At 38.8% G+C, this 19,997-nt stretch overlaps 4 protein-coding genes across 5 annotated transcripts in view; 2 read left to right on the forward strand and 2 right to left on the reverse strand.

Annotated features, from left to right (window-relative positions):
- LOC110860504 overlaps window positions 1-17,935 on the forward strand; it is a 114,355-nt gene extending 96,420 nt beyond the window's left edge. The window contains exons 6-16 of the mRNA XM_022109559.2: window positions 189-274; window positions 985-1,102; window positions 1,178-1,320; window positions 2,379-2,609; window positions 3,364-3,609; window positions 3,994-4,078; window positions 4,539-4,647; window positions 4,721-4,794; window positions 15,380-15,552; window positions 15,917-16,126; window positions 16,210-17,935. Of these exons, the coding sequence (XP_021965251.2) occupies window positions 189-274; window positions 985-1,102; window positions 1,178-1,320; window positions 2,379-2,609; window positions 3,364-3,609; window positions 3,994-4,078; window positions 4,539-4,647; window positions 4,721-4,794; window positions 15,380-15,552; window positions 15,917-16,126; window positions 16,210-16,376 (1,642 nt within the window). The 3' untranslated portion in view covers window positions 16,377-17,935. The remainder of the gene's footprint in view (window positions 1-188; window positions 275-984; window positions 1,103-1,177; window positions 1,321-2,378; window positions 2,610-3,363; window positions 3,610-3,993; window positions 4,079-4,538; window positions 4,648-4,720; window positions 4,795-15,379; window positions 15,553-15,916; window positions 16,127-16,209) is intronic.
- On the reverse strand, window positions 4,819-15,189 carry LOC110860503. 2 transcript variants are annotated; one of them, XM_022109556.2, is made up of 11 exons: window positions 15,016-15,189; window positions 14,650-14,910; window positions 14,534-14,581; window positions 14,351-14,473; window positions 14,172-14,288; window positions 13,997-14,113; window positions 13,824-13,940; window positions 13,639-13,755; window positions 13,127-13,565; window positions 5,331-5,981; window positions 4,819-5,248 (listed from the first exon to the last, which is right to left on the reverse strand). In XM_022109556.2, exons 1-11 carry the CDS (start codon window positions 15,051-15,053, stop codon window positions 5,210-5,212), a joined length of 2,067 nt encoding a protein of 688 aa, XP_021965248.1. In that variant the 5' UTR covers window positions 15,054-15,189; the 3' UTR covers window positions 4,819-5,209. The 2 variants fall into 2 exon arrangements, with proteins under 2 accessions (XP_021965248.1, XP_035716346.1); XM_035860453.1 differs by lacking the exon at window positions 13,824-13,940.
- Window positions 11,829-12,598, reverse strand: LOC110860505. The gene is made up of 4 exons (XM_022109560.2): window positions 12,582-12,598; window positions 12,392-12,508; window positions 12,067-12,309; window positions 11,829-11,980 (listed from the first exon to the last, which is right to left on the reverse strand). The coding sequence occupies exons 1-4, from the start codon at window positions 12,586-12,588 to the stop codon at window positions 11,880-11,882; spliced, it is 468 nt and encodes a 155-aa protein (XP_021965252.2). The 5' UTR covers window positions 12,589-12,598; the 3' UTR covers window positions 11,829-11,879.
- A 519-nt stretch (window positions 17,936-18,454) lies between the features above and the next one.
- LOC110860639 (heterogeneous nuclear ribonucleoprotein A3) lies at window positions 18,455-19,997 on the forward strand. The gene is made up of 3 exons (XM_022109715.2): window positions 18,455-18,835; window positions 18,906-19,113; window positions 19,788-19,997. The coding sequence occupies exons 1-3, from the start codon at window positions 18,821-18,823 to the stop codon at window positions 19,868-19,870; spliced, it is 306 nt and encodes a 101-aa protein (XP_021965407.1). The 5' UTR covers window positions 18,455-18,820; the 3' UTR covers window positions 19,871-19,997.

Consider the following 19,997-nt stretch of genomic DNA (forward strand, 5'->3'; position numbering starts at 1 on the left):
TACGGAATTCGTATCATGGAACTTTAAGCTGTTTCCTTTTTTGGGAAATATATGTAAATAGTTTCTCGTTAAATACATAGGAAATAATCCCAGCCAGCAAACAATTGAATTGTGAAGCTTGAAATGTACATAATCCTAATATTTAAAATATGTTGTCTAAATATTTGTGTATTTTTTTACCATTACAGAGCAACCAACTGTTACCGCTGTTTGGTGATACAATCCCGACAAAATTCTAACCAGCAATCCTCCAACGTGCTGCAATACAAAGAAAGTACGTATTAAGAATTATTTTTTTCCTTATTTATTTAGAGCAGCTCATTATTTGCCCATTTTTGGAGTAATTGACGTGTAATTTGTTTCCCGACACCAACCAAACCCAAGATTAAGCTGAGTTAGGAAGTGTTTTGAATACAAATTGGTGCAGAATAATAGAAGACAAAAAATTATAATTGTGCGTGTAATGCGTAATTTAGTTAAGATGCGCAGCGTAAGGGTTTCGATTTCACTTGAATGTCAGATTTTGCATAAAACATAGATTTGGATTGAGTGACAGCCACATGTCATATTCTTGAGTCGATTTTGACGCTGTTTTGACTGCAAAAAAAAACTTGTTGGAAGATTTAACAATCTGATTTTTCTAGCGTATGTAGGTAAAAGATCGGTGAAATGTAAATTAGTGAGTGAGTGAGCAGCTCGGGAGGAGCAGTTGTGGTAAAAATGAGCGTTAAATGTTTCAGCTACCGGTCTTGCATTTTAATGTGATGAATGATTGATTAGTCAGGTTTTGCTGCTGCATTATTATTACTACGAAAGATTGCAGTCTGAGATACGTTCCAGTTAAATCATGTCAGGTTTGATTGACGTGATTTTTCTTTTCGTATTTATTTCTCCGTGAGAGAGAAACTGGACCAATTTATTGTTCTCAGACAATTAGTAGTTTTCTTACAGGACTAAATGTTTTGATTTTGGGGATGATTTCAGGCCCAGATTGTGAAGACAACAGGGACAGTTTGGATCATTTGTGTATGCTCATTCCTGGAGATGCCACCCTTTACTCGCTCTTTCGTATTGATGCTCAACCAGAGGACTGCCCCTTCAAGTATGTGCCCAATTAAAATTAGTGCAATTAATTTGTGATAAATATGTAATTTAATATAATGTTATTTTTTTGCAGGGGTGCGCCTTACACTTTCACGTACAATCGGGGTCACGGCGAGTGTAAAAATCCCGTCTCGTACATCGACACGTGCACTGAACCGTCTCGACTCCGATTGCGATATGAATCCTGTCCTGACATTATGAAAACGGAAAGCACAGGTACCAATATGCATTTGAATGTCATGTGAAATAGTTGTGGTGTTACGTTTAATCCATATTTTACCCGATAAATTAAATTAAAATAATGATTGCGGATAGCAGTGTTTCTTGTTTCGGGTACAAGTAACCACTTGCAAGAAATAAGGACAAGAAAGTGGTTTCTTGCAGAGACCTGTAAGAAATCCAGAGTGCAAGAAACGACGCCCCGCCGCTATACTTCATACGGCGCTTGGCTAAATGGCACATATTTCTTGCAGTTTCGTGCACCTCGCATTTCTTGCGTTTCTTGCTTTAAAACTGTAAGAAATGTAGCAAACTCACAATAAACGAAACACTGGCGGAAAAAAAGATTAGATCATGCCGATGCACGGAATGAATCATAACCATGATTGATGCACAATAACCAAACCGCACAATATTTATATTTTTCCTTCTTCTAACGATAAGCCCACGTTGGGGACAAGTAAATTAATTACTGGTTTAATTCACCTCTTGAATAATGGGGCGAGTAGTATGCATGCACTGCTCATTTCCATGTATAAACCCGACACAGGGATGACAGCGTGATAAGTAATGAAGGGGGTGAGTCCACCACCAACCACCGAATGCAATGCAACCCTCATTTTATGCAGGCTGCTCTCATCTCCTAATTAATTATCTCGTTCGTGCAGTGGCACACCAAAAGCCCGACAGGAAAATATGATGAACGAGGGAGAAAGCACGAAGTGAATGAATAAGTGAATCTTCTTCTGCATTCTCTCTCAGCCAGTTATCATGAGATGCATTCTGCCGTGTGGGAAATAATTGCAGCGAGCAAGCAAGTTATTTAAATAGTGCGTTAATTAATCCACACAATGAATAAGATGAGAGACCCAAATGTGCGAGTGTCTTTGTGTTTACTTCGTGGTTTCATTGGTCGGCTGGATAAATGTGCATGTCAGTAATTAAGCTCAATAATGCGACAGGGTGAAGAAGCACGCAATACTCACACCGCAAAATATGAATTAATTTAATGACCATAATTTTTAATTGTAAACCTGTATTCTGTCCTTTTTCAGTGGAGGAACTGACCTGTCTGGGCGTGTGGAAGGACGGCAGCATGAACTACGGGCTGGGCAGGTTGCGGCTTTTTGGGAGGACCAGCACCAACGAGGAGGCCTACCGCTGCTTCATCTTTGAAAAGACAAAGACGGGTCATAACGGATACAACGTGGCGATTTCGGGAGATGCGACCTGCACCGGCGTTTCTAGTGCGACCGAGGGTGCGAGGGCTCTCGTCCTCACGAAAGGTAGGTATTTATATGCAATCTGACGAAGGAGGAAATATGTGCAGCACATACTTAGGACTTGACCAGGAAGGAAAATAGATATGATACGCATGGGAAAATTTGGTGCCTCTCTCGATGGAAGGGTAGCTGCATACCGTAAAAGTAAAGGTGTCCCTCTGGAGTGATCCGTATCGGGGTAGAAATGGGGCTCCTGGGTGGGAATGCACTCTCATTAAGAGATTGGTTCTTGAGGGGGGGGAGGGGATTTTTGAGACGACTTGCAGTAGACCCAGAGTGAAGGAGAAAGTATACGTTTATAAGGCTTGTACGTATGAGCTGTGAGTAATAATAAAGATCCGGAAGCCTTAAGATTCCATGAGTGAAGGAGAGAAAGAAAGGAAATGAAGCAACTTCTTCTGGGAATTTTTGGTATTAATCCCGGGATTTGGAAATGCTCACTTTATTTCTGGCCAGGGCGTCTGCCGAAATACTATTTCATTCCGGACAGGTCATGCTTACAAAGGAGTCTCATCCTGGTTTAGGTATTATGTCACTTACGAAGGACAAAGATAGACCTTCACCCTGAGAAAAAAAGAGAAAGTCAGAACGTGGGACAAGGTTATCCTGAAAAATCTACTAGATATTCTGCACATGTGTCCCCCACCCACCCACCAACTGCTACCTATTTACTGCTGCTGCACTGCGCGACCTTGATCATGCCGACGACAATGATGCGACTGATTTTAATTATAATTTTTGTCCCTTTCTTTTCCAGTGGTGGAGAAGGAGCTTGTAAAGTGCACATTTCCACCTTGGATGTCCTCCCATCATTGGCACACGCTGGATGGAAAAATGTCAGCCAAGCTGCACCACAGAAATTCAACGATGCACATCACGGAAGATAGCAGAAGGAACTCATCATCCGGCCAGTATTCCGGCCATTCTTCCTCCTCCGCGACACATACCGGAACTTTCACTGGGTTTGGAAGTGTTAGCGGGGCTGGTGGCGGACCTCTTTTCAGTAAGACGGATAATATTTTGGGAGAGAAAAATGGGATAGATTTTTATGTATTAGTTCGACTTACAGAGATGTGGCATGAGTAGAAAAATTAAGTGATGTGAAGTTTGATTTTCAAAATTTACAAGCGTTTTTCTGGTGGTTTTGTGGAGCAGTGAATGAATTTAGATTTTCAAAATTTGAACGAGTTTTCTAGGCGTTTGCTGTAATCTGCCAGATTCTTATTTGTGAGGTCGAATTACAGCGGGATAAGTAGAAAAAATGTGGCCCCAATCCTTTGGAGATTGACCTATGAATTTAGATTTTCAAAATTTAAAAGCGTTTTTTTCTGGACGTTTGCTGACGAAAAATAAATCTAAACGCATTTTTTTACAATTGTATTTGCAGGTGGTGGGACGAGAATTGTTTGCCAAGACCGTAAAGACATATCCGACCGTCATGTGGCCATTGTTGCCCATCACACGGAAGGATGGTAAGATAGTGATACTCCAGATTTCCTTGGGTGCTTGGTCTGTCGGCTGGTCGGTTGGTTGGTTGGTGGATTGATATAACTATAATCTTTATGGATTGGATATAAATATGATGATCGAACAGGAAGAGAAAGTTTGAGAGGAGGGGAACGTTTTTGTGGTGGAAAAGTTGCTCGAGCTGTGATTGTCAAAATATTTTTTACGCTTCTTTTGGGATGTGATGTGGCTTTTAATAGATAAGCCAAGGCTGCGACTTGCTACACAGACACTCGCACACGAGCCAAGGCTATTTTATTGGATTTTTCTTTGCGGAACAAAATCTCTACTTACTAACAAACCATAATTTCTAATCCTTATCAACCAACCAACCAACCAGTCGTGGTTTGAGTGCGGAATTATTATTTTCATGGCCGAGGAGTGGCTTATAACAGCTCTTTAAGCCTTGTTTTTTTCCCTATGCAGCAAAAGCGAGTCGATTTGCATGCACATCTATCGGAGGGACAATCATGTAACGGAAGTGCAAATGTTGAGAAAATCTGATCACGGAATGGAAGACTCGGATTGCTTCAAGGTGACATTTTTATTAATTATTATTATTTCAAGAATATTTTCAATATTTTCAAGAATATTTTCAATATTTCAAGAGTGACGCGCTGGGTCCAACGCTGCCATATGTGACGCTGGTTAACCCGGATGCGAAGGCGCATAGGTGCCCCAAGTAAGTAAAGCATATATGCATTGGTATACTAAGCGACATGTTACTTATGATTTATTTTGTATAATCCGGTATAAAAAAACAACTCATTAGAAATAAAATAGTAGCACTGGGTAAAAAAAACCGGAAAGGTACAAAAACATATTGGTAATTCATTTAAAAAATATAACAAAAAAATCAACTTCTAGTCTACAACTTCACAACGTTGATCTCGTTCCTGTCTAACTGTCGTTGGAGATTGACAGGGTAGTGGAACTCACCCTCCTCAAAAATGGGCTTCTCTTCCTTGTCGTCAAAAGAGTACGGTTTGATCCCCTTATCGCCACACTCCTGTGCCAATTTACGTGTGTCATACGCCAATCGTCGCCATGCCACCCACTCCATTCTCACGTTTATTGGGACAAGTCTAACATTTCCTTCATCCTTCTTCCGAAAGTGCAGAAAGTTGAGATGCATACTGTAAATATAATAATTTATATTTACATACATGCATAAATGTACATACATGTGAAAGTATGTAATGTATATATGTAGCTCACCAAAACAAACGCCTCTTTCTCTTCCGCATCCTGCTGGGACTTACACCTCATCCTGGCGATCTGTATGGCAATTTTGTCACCATTGGCCAATTCGTTCTTAATTGTACTGAATCCATAAAAGTGGTGTTGATGGATCCCCCCATCTTCTGCCTCAACCCCTTTACCAGTGTAGAGCCAAGCCACAATTTCTCTCGTTGTCCCCAGTAGTGCGTTGATTACGGCACGGGGGTCTGATAAGCCGGGGAAATCTGCCTTTTTAACGAGGAGGACTGAGTAGACGTTGAAGGGGATGGCGAGAACAAGTCCCATCTCTTCCTTCAAGGTACGGAACAGACGATCTACTTCGATTTGAATTGCCGTCGGGTTGGATGGGCGTGGTCTTTGTCGAGGCAAGGGGGGTGGTGGCGACTTGCTCACCTGTCCCGCAGCCAGTTGGAAGTCAACTTTGGTAACTTTCTCGAGATCATAATGAAAGTATGCCTCACACTTGCAGTCAGTGTCGGAACAGAAGATGGGGTCCCCTCGGACAGCTTTGTATAGCATCTTCACCAAATCGGCATCTGAATTTTGGTACAAGTTAGCCAGCTCTCTCTCCGAGTTAATGTAGTACATCTTCTGTCCTTGGTACTGATTAGAATAATAGCCGTAGTTCTGCAAATGTACATAATTATAAATATACTAGCGAAAAGCCCGTCCAAGGACGGGTCCTAGAATGTATCTACATATATAAAGCGCCTTTCTTGTCGGTCAATTTTCTGACAAATAATTTTTGCAGAAGCGTTTGCAAGATTTCATATCCTCCCAGGGCAGGGGACGTGGACCCCCTTCTGCATGCTGCCCCACTGGCTTTCTTAATTTTATTAAGAAAGCACGGACGGTACATTTGTCTGAGCCACCGCTAGCTCAAATTAACTAAAATTATTGACCATCCGGGTCTAATTGCTTCGAAAATATTTCTTCGTAGACCACATTTTTAGTAAAAACTCTGTCTGAGCCCTCAATCAGTTTTCCTTGTTCTGGGCCGTCTATTATCTTAATTTTTGCATCTGCAAAGCGTCGCACTCTTGACAATGCAACATATAACTGTCCATGGCTAAAAACTGGCTCAGGTAGATATACTCCGACCTTGTCTAAAGTTTGCCCTTGAGACTTATTAATTGTCATTGCAAATGCCAATTTAATTGGGAACTGCCTTCTTCGTAAAACGAATGGCAAATCTGCATTTGCAGTGGACAAATCAATTCTTGGAATGAATACAATTTGTTGCTGTGCAGACCCTGTAAGCACTTTTGCAATTATTAAATTGGGCTTCAAGTCTTCAATAATTAGACGGGTGCCATTACATAGTCCTCGCTTGGTATTTAAATTTCTAAGGAGCATAATATTGCTGCCCTTTTTAAGATTTAACTTGTGAACAGGCATTCCAGATGGCGTTAAACCGTTTAGGAATTCAACAGGATAATGTTGTTTATCCTCTGCATTTCCATCATCCACAGAATCAGTACTGAAATAAGTTACCGAATTTCCTTCAAGAATATTTAAAATTTCTTCATTTATTTTGTCAACGTCCGTGTTTTTTGGACACAAAATTGCCATTTTTGAAAAGTTGGCAACATTGGCAACAGTAAGACGTTCTCCGTATATTTCAGAAATTATTGACTCCCGACAAATAAGTTGTTCTGGGATTTCAATTGTATCCTTAGGGAGGCCAAGAGGAGTTTCTAATGTGCCATCTCCCAATTTTAGTAGCCAATCACTATAGCTTTTGTCTACAGACCTAACATTACTAAGTAAGTGTAGAATTTTGACTCTTCGCCATAAGCTGTTAAATTTCAAACTCGCTTCTACAATGGCAGATCTACTTGCATGGGGAACTACAGGTAAAGTTTGTCTAAAGTCACCTCCTAATAAGAGAACTTTACCACCAAGTGGCTTTTGATTATTCATGACTTCTTTGAGAAATCTGTCTACTGCTACTAATGCAAAACTTGGGGCCATTGTAGCTTCATCCCAGATAAGCAATTTTGCTTGTCGAAATAACTCAGCATCTGCTGATTTAGATCGAATTGGCGATGTTGTTGTGTCATCTATAGGTATGCGGAATTTAAACTGCGAATGGTAAGTTCGTCCACCATCAAGCAAATTGGCTGCAATTCCGGTTGATGCCATAGGTAATGCAATATTTCCTTCGCCACGCACTGTCGAAAGTATGGTCTTGTAGACATGTGTTTTCCCGCTTCCACCAACTCCATCCATAAAGAATATTCTGTGCGGAAGGTTGTCATTTTCGGCAGCATTTAATACTGTATCGAAAGCATTTCGTTGTTCACAGTTAAGAGTATCTTGCAATGCGTCACCTTTTTGTTTCTCTGCAAGTACATCAAAATATTCTTCTGAAGCCGCACGCATGTTAGCTGGTGGAGAGGGCAAGCCAAAGTCTTCGCATTTCTTGTAGTTCAAGATTAGAATTGCTTGAATTTCTACTAAAGCAAGATTTGTGCAATGTGGACAATTCTGTGTGTGATTATGCCTTTGATTTCGTGCAAAATCTTCATATAAATCGGATTTGTATTTTTCAAACAGTTCCAAAGCGTTAGGAGGAACTGCAAACACGCATATATATGCAAATAAGTCTCTCATTTGCCGAGGCATTTTCCAAATTGCAGCATCAGTTAATGCCAAGTCCCAAGTAGCATCATCACTAAATATGCCATATTTTTGGGCAGCTTCTTTAAATGTTGGATAGATTATGTTATCCACGGTTCTAAGGTCTTCAAAGGAAGTAGCCCCTCGCTTATGGAGCAACAATAGTCTTAAGCAATATTTTTCTGCGTCGGTAGATAAATTAACAGGGTACATTCTACCGATTGTATTATTTGTGTTTTTCTTACGTGGTGTCCAGACTCCACTTACTTTGTTAAAAACATAATGCTCGGGTATATCGGCATATAAATGAGGCCTTGCATCTTCATCTGTATCGTTTAATTTGAACCAAGACGTAAGCATTGTTTCTTTTGTTGCGGCTCTTTCAGCGGCAGCTTCCACATTATTTGCTTTGAAATACACATTTTGTTCATTCGGAAGATGTACGGGCAGTCTATAAATTGTATGTGACTGCTCATGCATAGAATTCCCAAAAAGTCGCCAAGCAGCTTCTGGAGCACTTACGTACCTTGAGTCCATAAAAGTTTTAATTTCATCATGATTAACGACGTCTTGTTCAGAGATAGCAATATTTGCACAGTCATGTCCTTTATACACGTATTTGAAAAGGTACTTGACACTTTTTACAGATGCACAGCTTTCTACATTAATGTGACAATTATATTTCAAGCTCATGTATGGATTATAGGGGACAATCCAGGAATTGTCAATCTGTCTGCCATTTACATCAGTTTGGCCAGAATTTCGTCTACGATATTTTGGATAACCATCGCAGTTTACCAAAGTTTCATTTTGAAAAGGCTTTGGAAATTCTTTTGTACATTTCCCGTCAGGTCCCGTACATGGTGAGTTTATATTTGCAGCACCACAGGGGCCATGTACCATATGCTTTGTTACAATTGCATGTAATCGAGGATAGTCATTAATATCTGGGATTTCAGCGGATATAAGCTGATTAAGTTTTTCGGCATCCACAGGGCCGTCATTTTTAACCATTAAAAGAATGTGGGCATGCGGAAGACCCCTCTTTTGAAATTCAATTACATGAACCTTTGCTGTTAAAATTCCAAGTATATGTTTCTTGGAAATATCGTCCAATAATTCTCTTAGCTTTAGGTTAAACACTCGTGCTATTAAATCGGGCCTAAATTCAGCTTTTTGGCCATATTGAAGGTTATCTGTTATTTCGGGCCATTTTGGATTGCATGTCATAGTTACAAAAAAGTCGGGCTTTCCAAATTTCCTGACAATTGCCATAGCATCTTGGTAATTTTGTGCCATATTTCTTGGGCTTCCGATGAAAGAAGAAGGTAATATTACCGCTCTTCCAGGTATTAGCCCTTGTTCGTTGGCCGCAGTTTGTATATAATCCATTAGGCCAGCATATTGTTCAGCCCGTAAAGTACCCTGGTTTTGTCGGCAGAAATTTAATCTATTTGCTTCAGTTTTTACGTAGGCATCTACAAAGTATTGCTGAGTCAGCTTTCCTGCACACAGAAATGGATTAAGCTCGTCACGAATTGATAGACGGTACCCATAATACTGCATTTGAGTAATCCTTGTTCTTGGATTAGCAGTAGCTCTACTCAAATTTGCCAATGATGGAGGCCGATTTAGTTTAAGGTCAATTCCCCAACTTTGATCTCCATGTGGAAATAACAGCGGATATACCATTGGTTCCAAATTGGGATCCAAAATACTAATTCTTTCCGTCCTCTTAGGATTTGAATCGTTTTCATTTGGTCTACAATGGATGAGAATGTCTCTTTCAAGTGGAGGTTCACCATCAGCATTTTGGAAAATTATTGCAACTTCATTTACTCGTGGTGCATTATAGCGTCTTTGGTCAGAATTGCGATCTTGAACAATTGCCATAGATACTGTTGCTGGTTCTACTCCATGAAGAATAGCTTCTGCTAAGCATTCTTTTTCAACCTCATGAAGCATTTTAAACGCTTTAGCGAAAGGATTATTTTGAGCCATGAATGAACTCAACTCGCGCATAATTTCTACATTGCAATGTGCATTCTCCCGGATCATCATTCTCTGATCACATGCCTCACCGGGGTCAAGAATATAAAGTTGGGCAAATTTTCTTTGGCCCCCGTTTGTTGGATGAAGAGATCCAGTTCTGTGGTAGATTTGACCATTAATTCGAAAACAATAAGGTCCATATCCAGGCGGTGGGGAGATATTTGCCCCCATTGATGCAAAAGCCAAGGCGCTGTTAATTGAGCGAATGTTCTCAAAAAAATTATTATAATATTCATGCTCTTTTTTCATTAATTTTTCTATGGGCGGAGCTAATTTAATGGGAGGAAGAACAACCTTCCCCTTCTGACAGCATTGTGTAAATTTTTTGTCTTGTGGTCGTTCCTTTAAAAAATGTTTTGCCCCACAAAAAGAGCATAAAATATTAAATTCGCCGCAGTTATGCAGCTGTATGTCGGTCTCATTGAATCTATTTATCGATGCCGCATGGGTGGTCTGATTTAAAGTTATAAGCCTTGTCGCGGCTCTTGAGGTTGTCGCTGCTGCTACATTTGCACGTCTTTGGCCAGGGAGTTGAGAGGTTGGCATATTTGCAATTCTTTTTCTTTTGTTCTTTGCGTTCCGTTGCAGTTCAAGGGAACGTTGATCTTCCGAGAGACTGGCAACTCGGTTTCGTTCATTTTCTGCATTTCTTGTTCGTTCCAGGGAACGCTGTTCTTCAGAAAGATTTGCCACTCGATTTCGTTCATTTGCTGTATTCCTTGCTCGTTCAATAGACAGCTGTTCTTCAGAGAGATTTGCAACTCGATTTCGTTCATTTGCTGTATTCCTTGCTCGTTCAACAGACAGCTGTTCTTCAGAGAGATTTGCAACTCGATTTCGTTCATTTGCTGTATTCCTTGCTCGTTCAATAGACCGCTGTTCCTCAGAGAGATTTGCAACTCGATTTCGTTCGTTTGCTGCGTTCCTTGCTCGTTCAATTGAAAGCTGTTCGGCAGAAAGGTTGGCACGACGCTGGCGCTTGTTTGCAACATACCGTCTTTTTGCCTCAGCACTTTCCTCTCCGGGTTTTTGTCTTTTTGGTGACATTATTTCGCTAGGTATAATTTGTAGCGGTTCTCTGCAATTTATTAATGCACGCTGCAATTATTTGCGTTACCTTATTACTTATTTCGGCACCCTGTTACTTATTACGATAGGCTAAAATTTATGGCGGCACCCTATCACGCGCTTTGGCCTTTAATACGGCACTTTGGCTTTTAATACGGCACTTTGACCCTTAATACGGCACTTTGGCCTTTAATACGGCACTTTGGCCTTTAATACGGCACTTTGGCCTTTCATACGGCACTTTGGCCTTTAATACGGCACTTTGGCCTTTATCCGCGTATTACCCCGAAGGATAATGTGTTTCTATATTGTGGTATTGTATATAGAATATGTAAATATGTGTATTTATGTATACATGCATGTAATATGTAATTGTATTTATGTGTGTAATATGTGTGTGTAATATGTGTGTAATATGTGTGTAATATGAATGTACAATGTGTACGTATAATATTTAGTTGGGTGGTTTAAGTGGGAGGAGGAGGTGGGCGTGAAACTTGGAGGATTTTGGGGAGAAATGTGTGTTGTCGGTCTGTTCATCAGATCCGACTGATCGATAGAAATATTGCGGCGTAAAGCAAAGTCTGTCGAAGGGCAGGTTCTAGCCTCTCACGGGTACGGGTGTGCTCAAAAGTAATGGTCAGTACAATTTAATTTTCCGCCGCTGCGGTGCATAACAATTAAATTTTCAGCCAAATAATGGTTTATTGAGTTGATCATATTTCCCGCAATTAACAATTTACAGATATGAATCACACCCAAGTTTAAGACATTTGTGAAAGATTAATCCTGCTTGTCCTCATTGTCCTCATTGTTCGGTTTATCGCCATCAACCTCTGAACTTTCCTCTGTCGCAGTTTTCTCGACAAAATCCCCATGAGTATCTAAAACGAAAATCAACGTTATTCCATCTCACAACATGAAAAATTAAGAATCTTATATTTTACAAAGTGACGGGCATGTAACTCACCAACAATTCCGCTTTGCTTGAAATTATCCGCCCCTTTTGAATTCCTCTCGGCATTTTTCTTGCTTAAAATTAAGCTTAATTCCAGATAGTCAGCCTCCAACCGGGCAATCTTCGAATCTTTTTCTTCGTTTTCTTTCTTCTGGGCATGCAATCTTTTCGCCAGTGCTTGCTTTACGATTAAGTCCTGATTTTCTTTGGCCGCCTGATTCACACATCGGCACGATTGGCAATAAATATGATCCCCTGCATGTGAGTTTAAATCAAAATATTTTGTAATGCTAATTTACTAAAAAGTCAATCAAAATAGCAATCAAATTAGCCTTACGAAAGATGAAAGACTTGCAGTTCCTGCAACGCCCCCATCCGTTCATATCGAACTCGCTTTCATCAGGTCCAAATCGCATGGGAATTTTGGCACCGCAGATAGTTATTGGACATTTGGCTGAAAATAAAAAAAATCATCACTTAAATATTATTTCGATAAATAATTTACACAATTTAAAAAAATGTCTTACCTAGCATTGTAGTTGCAAGTCCCTTAATGACATACCCACACGACGTACAGAATCGATCTGTTCCAGTCACCTTTATTTGACCATCGAACCGCGTTGTCCATCCTCCTCCCCCGCGCGCACCACCCCTTTTGTCTTGTCCTCCTCTTCCGTACATTGCCAAATAAGAACAATAAGTTTATATTTCTACCTTGAACCACTAAAAATGCGAAGGAACGATTGTTGTGTGTCGTTCTGATGGTAATCTAAAAAAACACTCTTGCCTCGCAACCAATATTTGATTGAGCATGCGGAAGAGGGAGCAGGCAGTAGGAAAGGAATATGGAATGGAGTAGACTGCGGATATGTTTTTATCCTACCCTACTCGTGTTGAGCTACATGAGTAGGGATCCATAAAAACATATGTAACCGGACTCTGATTATTAGCCACAGCCAGCCAGCCAGCCAGCGACTTAACACTAACGCTTTATTATTATGGATATGAACATATGTACATACTAAAAATCATGTGTACGTGTAAAGAAAGTCAATAATTAAAAAATACGTACTATTTCGAGGGCTTCTTGCTTCCGTGCTTGCATCGCACTTTCCTCCCCTTCGAAACCGGTCTGTCCGAGAAACACAACCTCTTGACCCCTTAGCGCCGCTTGACCTGGTTTTGAGTCTTGTGGCTTCTTCTTGTGCCAGCTTTGAATGTCAACTCCAAGGTGTTTTTGTTTTACACCGGAATATACCCCCATTTGATCCGGATGTGCGGAGATGAAGGTAGCGTAGGAGGAATTTGTCGCTGAGAAAGAGTGACCTAAAATTCCAGCTCGATACACAAAATTCTCCTCCCTACTTGCAGCAGCGAAAGTGTCGGCCCACTCGAGTTTTCTTTTGATGAGTGCATCAAAATCATCATGACTTGGGTCAAGAGTTGCCTCCTCTCCGATTGCAGTTTTGTCATAATTCAGGGGGTGGACATATTTCATTTGTTCAGGCGTCCTACAATATGTAAATGTAATAAGGAACGGATGGGTATGAAAATAATATGATACATTCAAAATATGTAACTTACATTTGCATGACATCAATTTGTGTGTGATATTGCAGTCTATGGCGCATGAGTTTTTCAGGTCGAGAAAAAAATTTATGACCGCACTCTTCGCACCAGTGACTGGGGTCATTGGCATGTCTATAGACATTAATTGTAAATTATAAATGATGAAAGGATACATAAATTTTCTAGTGATATATATATACCTTATCATCATTTCCTCCTTTGTAACGCCACAACGGCTTTCGTGCACCTGACAGTTCTGCGCCTGCACGAAGAAAAGGTCACATTTCGAGCAAAAGTGGGTTGGATCATCAGACATTCTACAAATTGCGTTATTTTATCTCATTATATATAACACGACTAATAATAAGCATACCTTATCATCATTTCCTCCATTGTGACGCCACAACTTCTTTCGTGCTTCTGACAGTTGCCTGGGTCCACGAAAAAGCGATCACAGTTTGAACAAAAGTGAGTTGGATCATCAACATATCTAAATATTAGTAAAAACTATGAAAAATAAACTCATGTATGGTTGTATATGGTATTACTTTATCCGTAATTGTTCCTCATTGAAGGCACATCCATCCTCATGTTGACTTTTTTCTATCGTCTGTACAAAAACCTTTCCACATCCGATACAGACATGTCTAGGGTCGTTTCCAAACCTAAAATTGCTCATCATAATAATTCACATTTCATATATTATTATTCTTACTAATTCACTCACTTTGCTTTAAGAAAGGTTTGCTTATCCTGTTCCGATAGTCCACACAATCGTTCATGTCTGCTCTTGCTGTCTTTCGTTTCGTAGGATTTGTGACAAACGCTATAGTTTTTGCACAGGAACTTCCTATAATAATTAGACATAACATTTGGTACATGCTTAATAACACTTTACATATGTACATACTTAGCTGGAGCACCAGAAGGAACAGACCTTCTTTTCTGACCAATTTTGCTAAATGAGAACATGTTCATAATAATCACTATACATACATAATTAATAAATGCGTCTTATATACATACATATTTGATGCGGGTGTGGGTGGCGGGGTCATGAACACGGTGGGTGTGGGTGACAGGGGCATGAATACGGTGGGTGTGGGTGACGGAGTCATGAACACGGTGGGTGTAGTATCAGCCATAGTTGTGGAGGAGGGTGTGGCTTGTGGAATTGGCGTGATTTTTTCATGAGGACAAAGTTTCTCATGGTTCTCCAGCAAGAATTTCAACGTAAACTTCCTTTTGCATTCAGGGGCCCACTTACAATGTAATACTGGTATCTCACTGTAAAACAATTAATTAATGATATATAATTAAGTTTTAAAATATAAACATCACAATTTATTAAACAGACAAACACATTAGTAAATATATAATAAAACTACTCACCTCAGTTCCTTTTGAAACTTGGAGAACAGACCCGACATTTTGACACTAGCACTGATTCCACAAATTGCGAATTTAAAAAATAGTTAAAAGTTCCGTAATAAGTTAATAAATTGTGGACAGGGAGAGGGAGTTTCTTTTTTGTTTCGGAAGAGTGACTGGACAGGTATTATAGAATGATGATGGGGATGAATGCATGACGAGTTCACAGCAGGTTGTATAAGCCGGGTCATATGAGAAGTCATGAAACAAGAACAAGGAGACATATCTATATTCTATTAAGTCGATGTGATCAAATGAGAATCGTTATAGCCCCATTTTACAATAAGTCATAATTTTAATTTTACAATTTTACGATTATCGATAGTTTGGGCAAGTACATGGCAGCCGGAGGATCTCCTGATACGCGGAGGGTGGTTCGAGACTCGTGTGGTCCTTCGGGAGGTCAAGGGGCCTTCCACAGCGTCGTTGTCGGCTGTGGAAACAGAGCCACGATGGAGTTTCATTCGAAATGTGATCGACAAGATCCCATCACGTCGTGTAAGTTGAAATACTTGTTTAGTTTGCAGTGGGACAGTTTTTAGCCCGAGTCAGGGCTTGTGTACCCGTCATGGTTATCTGTCTGGCGGCCTATCTATCGATTATGGAAGTAAAATTTGTCCAATCGACTTGAGACTTTTGGCACACGTAGAACATGCAAAATTATGATTCAAATTGGGAGATGAGCAAAATGTGTGAAAAAATGCTAAAGTCGTAGTGGTATTATATCCACCTCAATTATTAAGAACAACCTGACTCGGGATAAATAAAGCTGTACTGTGGGTTCAAAAGTTGTGTTAAAATAATTCGACGATACTCCTTCCTGAGTAAATTTTAACTGATCAATTTTTAATGAAAAATGTAGACGAGTGCCACGGAAGTTGGGAAGAGAACGGGACGGGGTACTTGATTGCGTCACCGCTGAGCCGCTCTTCAACATCCGCCCGTCGCTACTGCTTCATTTATTCAGAGGCTGATGAAGGTCTCCGAGTCTCGAGTAGCAGTGAGACCTGTCGTCGAAATGTCAGTCCGGGCGTGGAGGCTGGAGTTTGGGCCTTCAACCTCACTGTCGACGGTAAATTAACTAAACACGTGCATACTTTAATACATAATTATCATTTTTACATAATACTAATTTTTCTTTCTGACATTTTTCAGGCCAATGCGCCGAAGCAGTGACCGGTGCGTCAGCATCCTTCCCAAAATCCTGTGATCTCTTAATCTCCATCGGTGTATTATCATCCGTGATACTCGTCACAGTTTCCAACTTTTTCCTAGTCTCGTCGTCACCTTCAAACAGACCCAGCTCCACCGTTCTGAGATGAATCCTCCACCGCATTGACCAAAAGTAATTATAAGATTGATTCTAAATATGTATGTAAAAATAAATAAATAGGAAAAAGAAAGTTATCCAAAAAATAATCATAAAAATTCGGGAGGAGAGTAACTCTGCATAGTTTTCTGATTCCTCCTCTCTCTCCGCCATTCTCATTCTTAAATCGACCGAATATTACTGTGGATTGTATATTTATAAACCGAGTTTAGGACAAGATTTCATATAAATGTATGTAAATATTTAATATTTAATTATATATGTATGATGCTTAATTTGTAATGATTAAGGGGTGACGAGTGCAGCAACCATTTGAACCGTTTGTATTTCTTGTAAAACTTTATAACGTAGTGAGTTTTGTAAATATTAGTCAAATATTTAACTGGATACATAATTGATTGATGACTTTATAGAGAAGCATTCGAATCTACTTTACTTGTAATCATGCACTTTGTTATTACGTTAAAAAAATACCATACGAAAAATATGCGGACAAGGGTTTGACGATATGTGATAGAGGTTTTTTTATATACCAAACAAAAGCATGCCCAAAATTTCGCCCCAATGTCAAAAAACGGATAATGTCGAATTATAATTAGTATAAAAAATACAAGAAGAACACAAAATTTCGTATTTAAATGGTGTCTTGAACCTGCTACTTATGTATGCATAACATAACTTAACTTATGTATGTATCTATTGTGTATAACTAATTGACCCGACTGTTCATTAATAGTCATACGTATGTATTCTATCAACAAGTGTGTGCTATTCTCATATTAATTAAATTAGCTGAATGGATTAATTGTGCGTGTGTATGTAGAAGAAAAGCCAGCCAATCATCTGCCAGATTTCTTACTTCTGGTGGATCATTGTCCTACATGATTATGTAATTAAGGGGACTAATTTATGTGGATCGGATTAATCAGGAAGTGCTACTTAAGTTTAATAGTTTTAGGAGGCGGACGCACGCAGTTAAGTAAATAATTTAATTTATTTGGTAATCATCCCCACTCACTGGACTGACTGAAATTTAACTAAATGTTCACGTTAACGCACGCACTGACATTTCTGTTGGTTGTTGGTTATGAAATAATGAAGACTTTACAGTATTTGACATTTATGCATCTGTTTCAGTTCTGTAACTAACTTTACTCCCAATGAAACAGTTGTAAACTCGGAAACTTTCGCATTTTTCAAAACTTTTGTATAAAATATTTATGAATGGATGATCCGTTGTATTATTAAATTTAATGGGGAGGAATCTCATCGGTCCGTATTTACTGGATAATTAGTTTATTCATTAATTAATTTATATGTTAAAGGAAAGATAACCGTAAATTCTAGTGTAATTAATAATATTTAATATGTATATAAACATGACACAAGCTTTAACACTTGTAATTTGCATAATTATGTATGTATGTACCAGGAAAGGATTAATGTTAACCTCCGCGCAACAGCTTTTTTCCAATTTGGAAATACATAATTTGTTTTTAAGACCAGTTGAATTATATTAAAAATAAAATAAAGCTACTAAAAAAGAAAAAATTGAAGTATGCGCATTATTTTTTTTGCAATTCATGATTTCCATTTAAGAATTTTTAAAAAATTTGCAAGGTTAAAGAACCGAGTTTAAATTTAAATTATTATTAATTTGATGAGTCAATATAATAAATTCCGTAAATCGTTTAATCCTTAACCTCATTTAAATGGACGCAATCACTGTCAAGATTTTGATTGTGTGGTTGGTACGTACTTATTATTTACATACGTAAATATGCACATGGTACAAAAACAGGAAGTACGAGAGGTCAAATGTCCCATCATCACAAACAAATTAATAATAGAATAAAATTAAACGCACAAAATGACATAATGATTCTCACCGGAAACGGCAGAGGTAACGAGAAATAAAGGAAATACTTCAAACGAACGAAACTATAATTTTGAAAATTCACACAAAATTAATAAACGAATTGACATTTTATGCAGTTAGTTCCCACTTTTTGACGCACGATTACAAGTACGAATAAATCTAATACATTTTATAATTCCAAAAATTTAACAAACAGTTAATTGGAGTGCAACCTTCTCAGTAAAAATGCAACCTCATTTTTTTCATGACTAACTTTTCTGTAAAAATTTGTTTTTCAATGTAACGGAATTAATTCACTTCCCTTTTCATTTATTACTTTACATATAATAAATAAATAATGACAGTCGACTAGTTAGTTGACCCCGCATCAAGAATTTTGTGGTGTCATGCTGATCTCTTGTTGATCAATTATTGGTTCTGTAATCGTGTATGTAACTAAATTTCCTAAACACAAGGCAATTGCATTATTGACCACTATAAAAAGTGTGTCCGCGATGAAATCAGTCGCATTACGGTTTCGAACTGTTTAACATCCGAATTTTTAATACGGCTTCACAATGAACAAAATTTTGGTAAGTTATCATTGTTATCAAAGTTGTCAAATATATTGTCGCATAAAAGTAATTCTTTTTCTTTTTGCAGATATCTTTCGCAATTTTTATTGGACTTCTAGTCACGACGAGACCAGTTATGGGTGGAAATCTTAAAGATTTAAAGGCTGAGAGCACGTTTGGCTTCGGGTATGGTGGTCTAGGAATCGATGGCTATGCAGGAGGAGGTGGTGGGGGTTATTATGGAAATGGGTGGAACAATAACTTTGGTGGTGGGTATGGATTCAGGGGCAATGGGGGTAAATATAATCATAATTATACCTCACTCCTTTGTAACTTACGCCATCGTTAAACATTAACATTGGCGCAAGTTACTAAAAAGTCGAGTCACGTTATTAGATACATGGGGCAGCCATGGACATATAACTTATAACTTAAAATTATGACGTATAACTTAACTTATAATTATAAATATACGTCGGCTTATGGTGTTTCTATGACTTATAACTTATAAAATAAGTCATACGTCATAATTATAAGTTATAAGTTATATGTCCATGGCTGCCCCATGTATCTATTATTTTATTTTTTAAATTTCAAAATATTTTACTGACAATGGAGACGCAAACCATGTTCAGCCCAGATAATTTTTTGACCCTATTAGTTTGAAAGAGCAAGTCTTTACAAACAACATTTGGTTCGGCACTTGGGCAGATGCGCAAATTTCAGCACGTTATGGGCGCCACAAGTTTGCAAAAACGCACGAAGTTGAGCTCGCGCTGGTCATTGCCTGAAAAATCATGCGTTTTTGCGAACTTGTGGCGCCCATAACGTGCTGAAATTTGCGCATCTGCCCAAGTGCCGAACCAAATGTTGTTTGTAAAGACTTGCTCTTTCAAACTAATTAGGTCAAAAAATTATCTGGGTTGAACATGGTTTGCGCCTCCATTGTAAGGTAATTTTCTATTCTAAGGTTGGGGTGGTGGCTGGCCGTATTATGCGGGATATTATGGCCGAGGGCTCTACAACGGATTTGGGGGAGGATATTACGGTTAATTAAGGTCTTGTTAATTTCTTAACAGCTTCATATTTATTAAAAGAGTCAATTTTTATATTTTACGTTTAGTCCACACAATTTAAAGTTTTAACTGAATAATAAATAAATAAATTTTTATCATTATAA

Source organism: Folsomia candida, unplaced genomic scaffold (genome assembly GCF_002217175.1).
Source record: "Folsomia candida strain VU population unplaced genomic scaffold, ASM221717v1 Fcan01_Sc033, whole genome shotgun sequence".
NCBI classification, from domain to species: domain Eukaryota; kingdom Metazoa; phylum Arthropoda; class Collembola; order Entomobryomorpha; family Isotomidae; genus Folsomia; species Folsomia candida.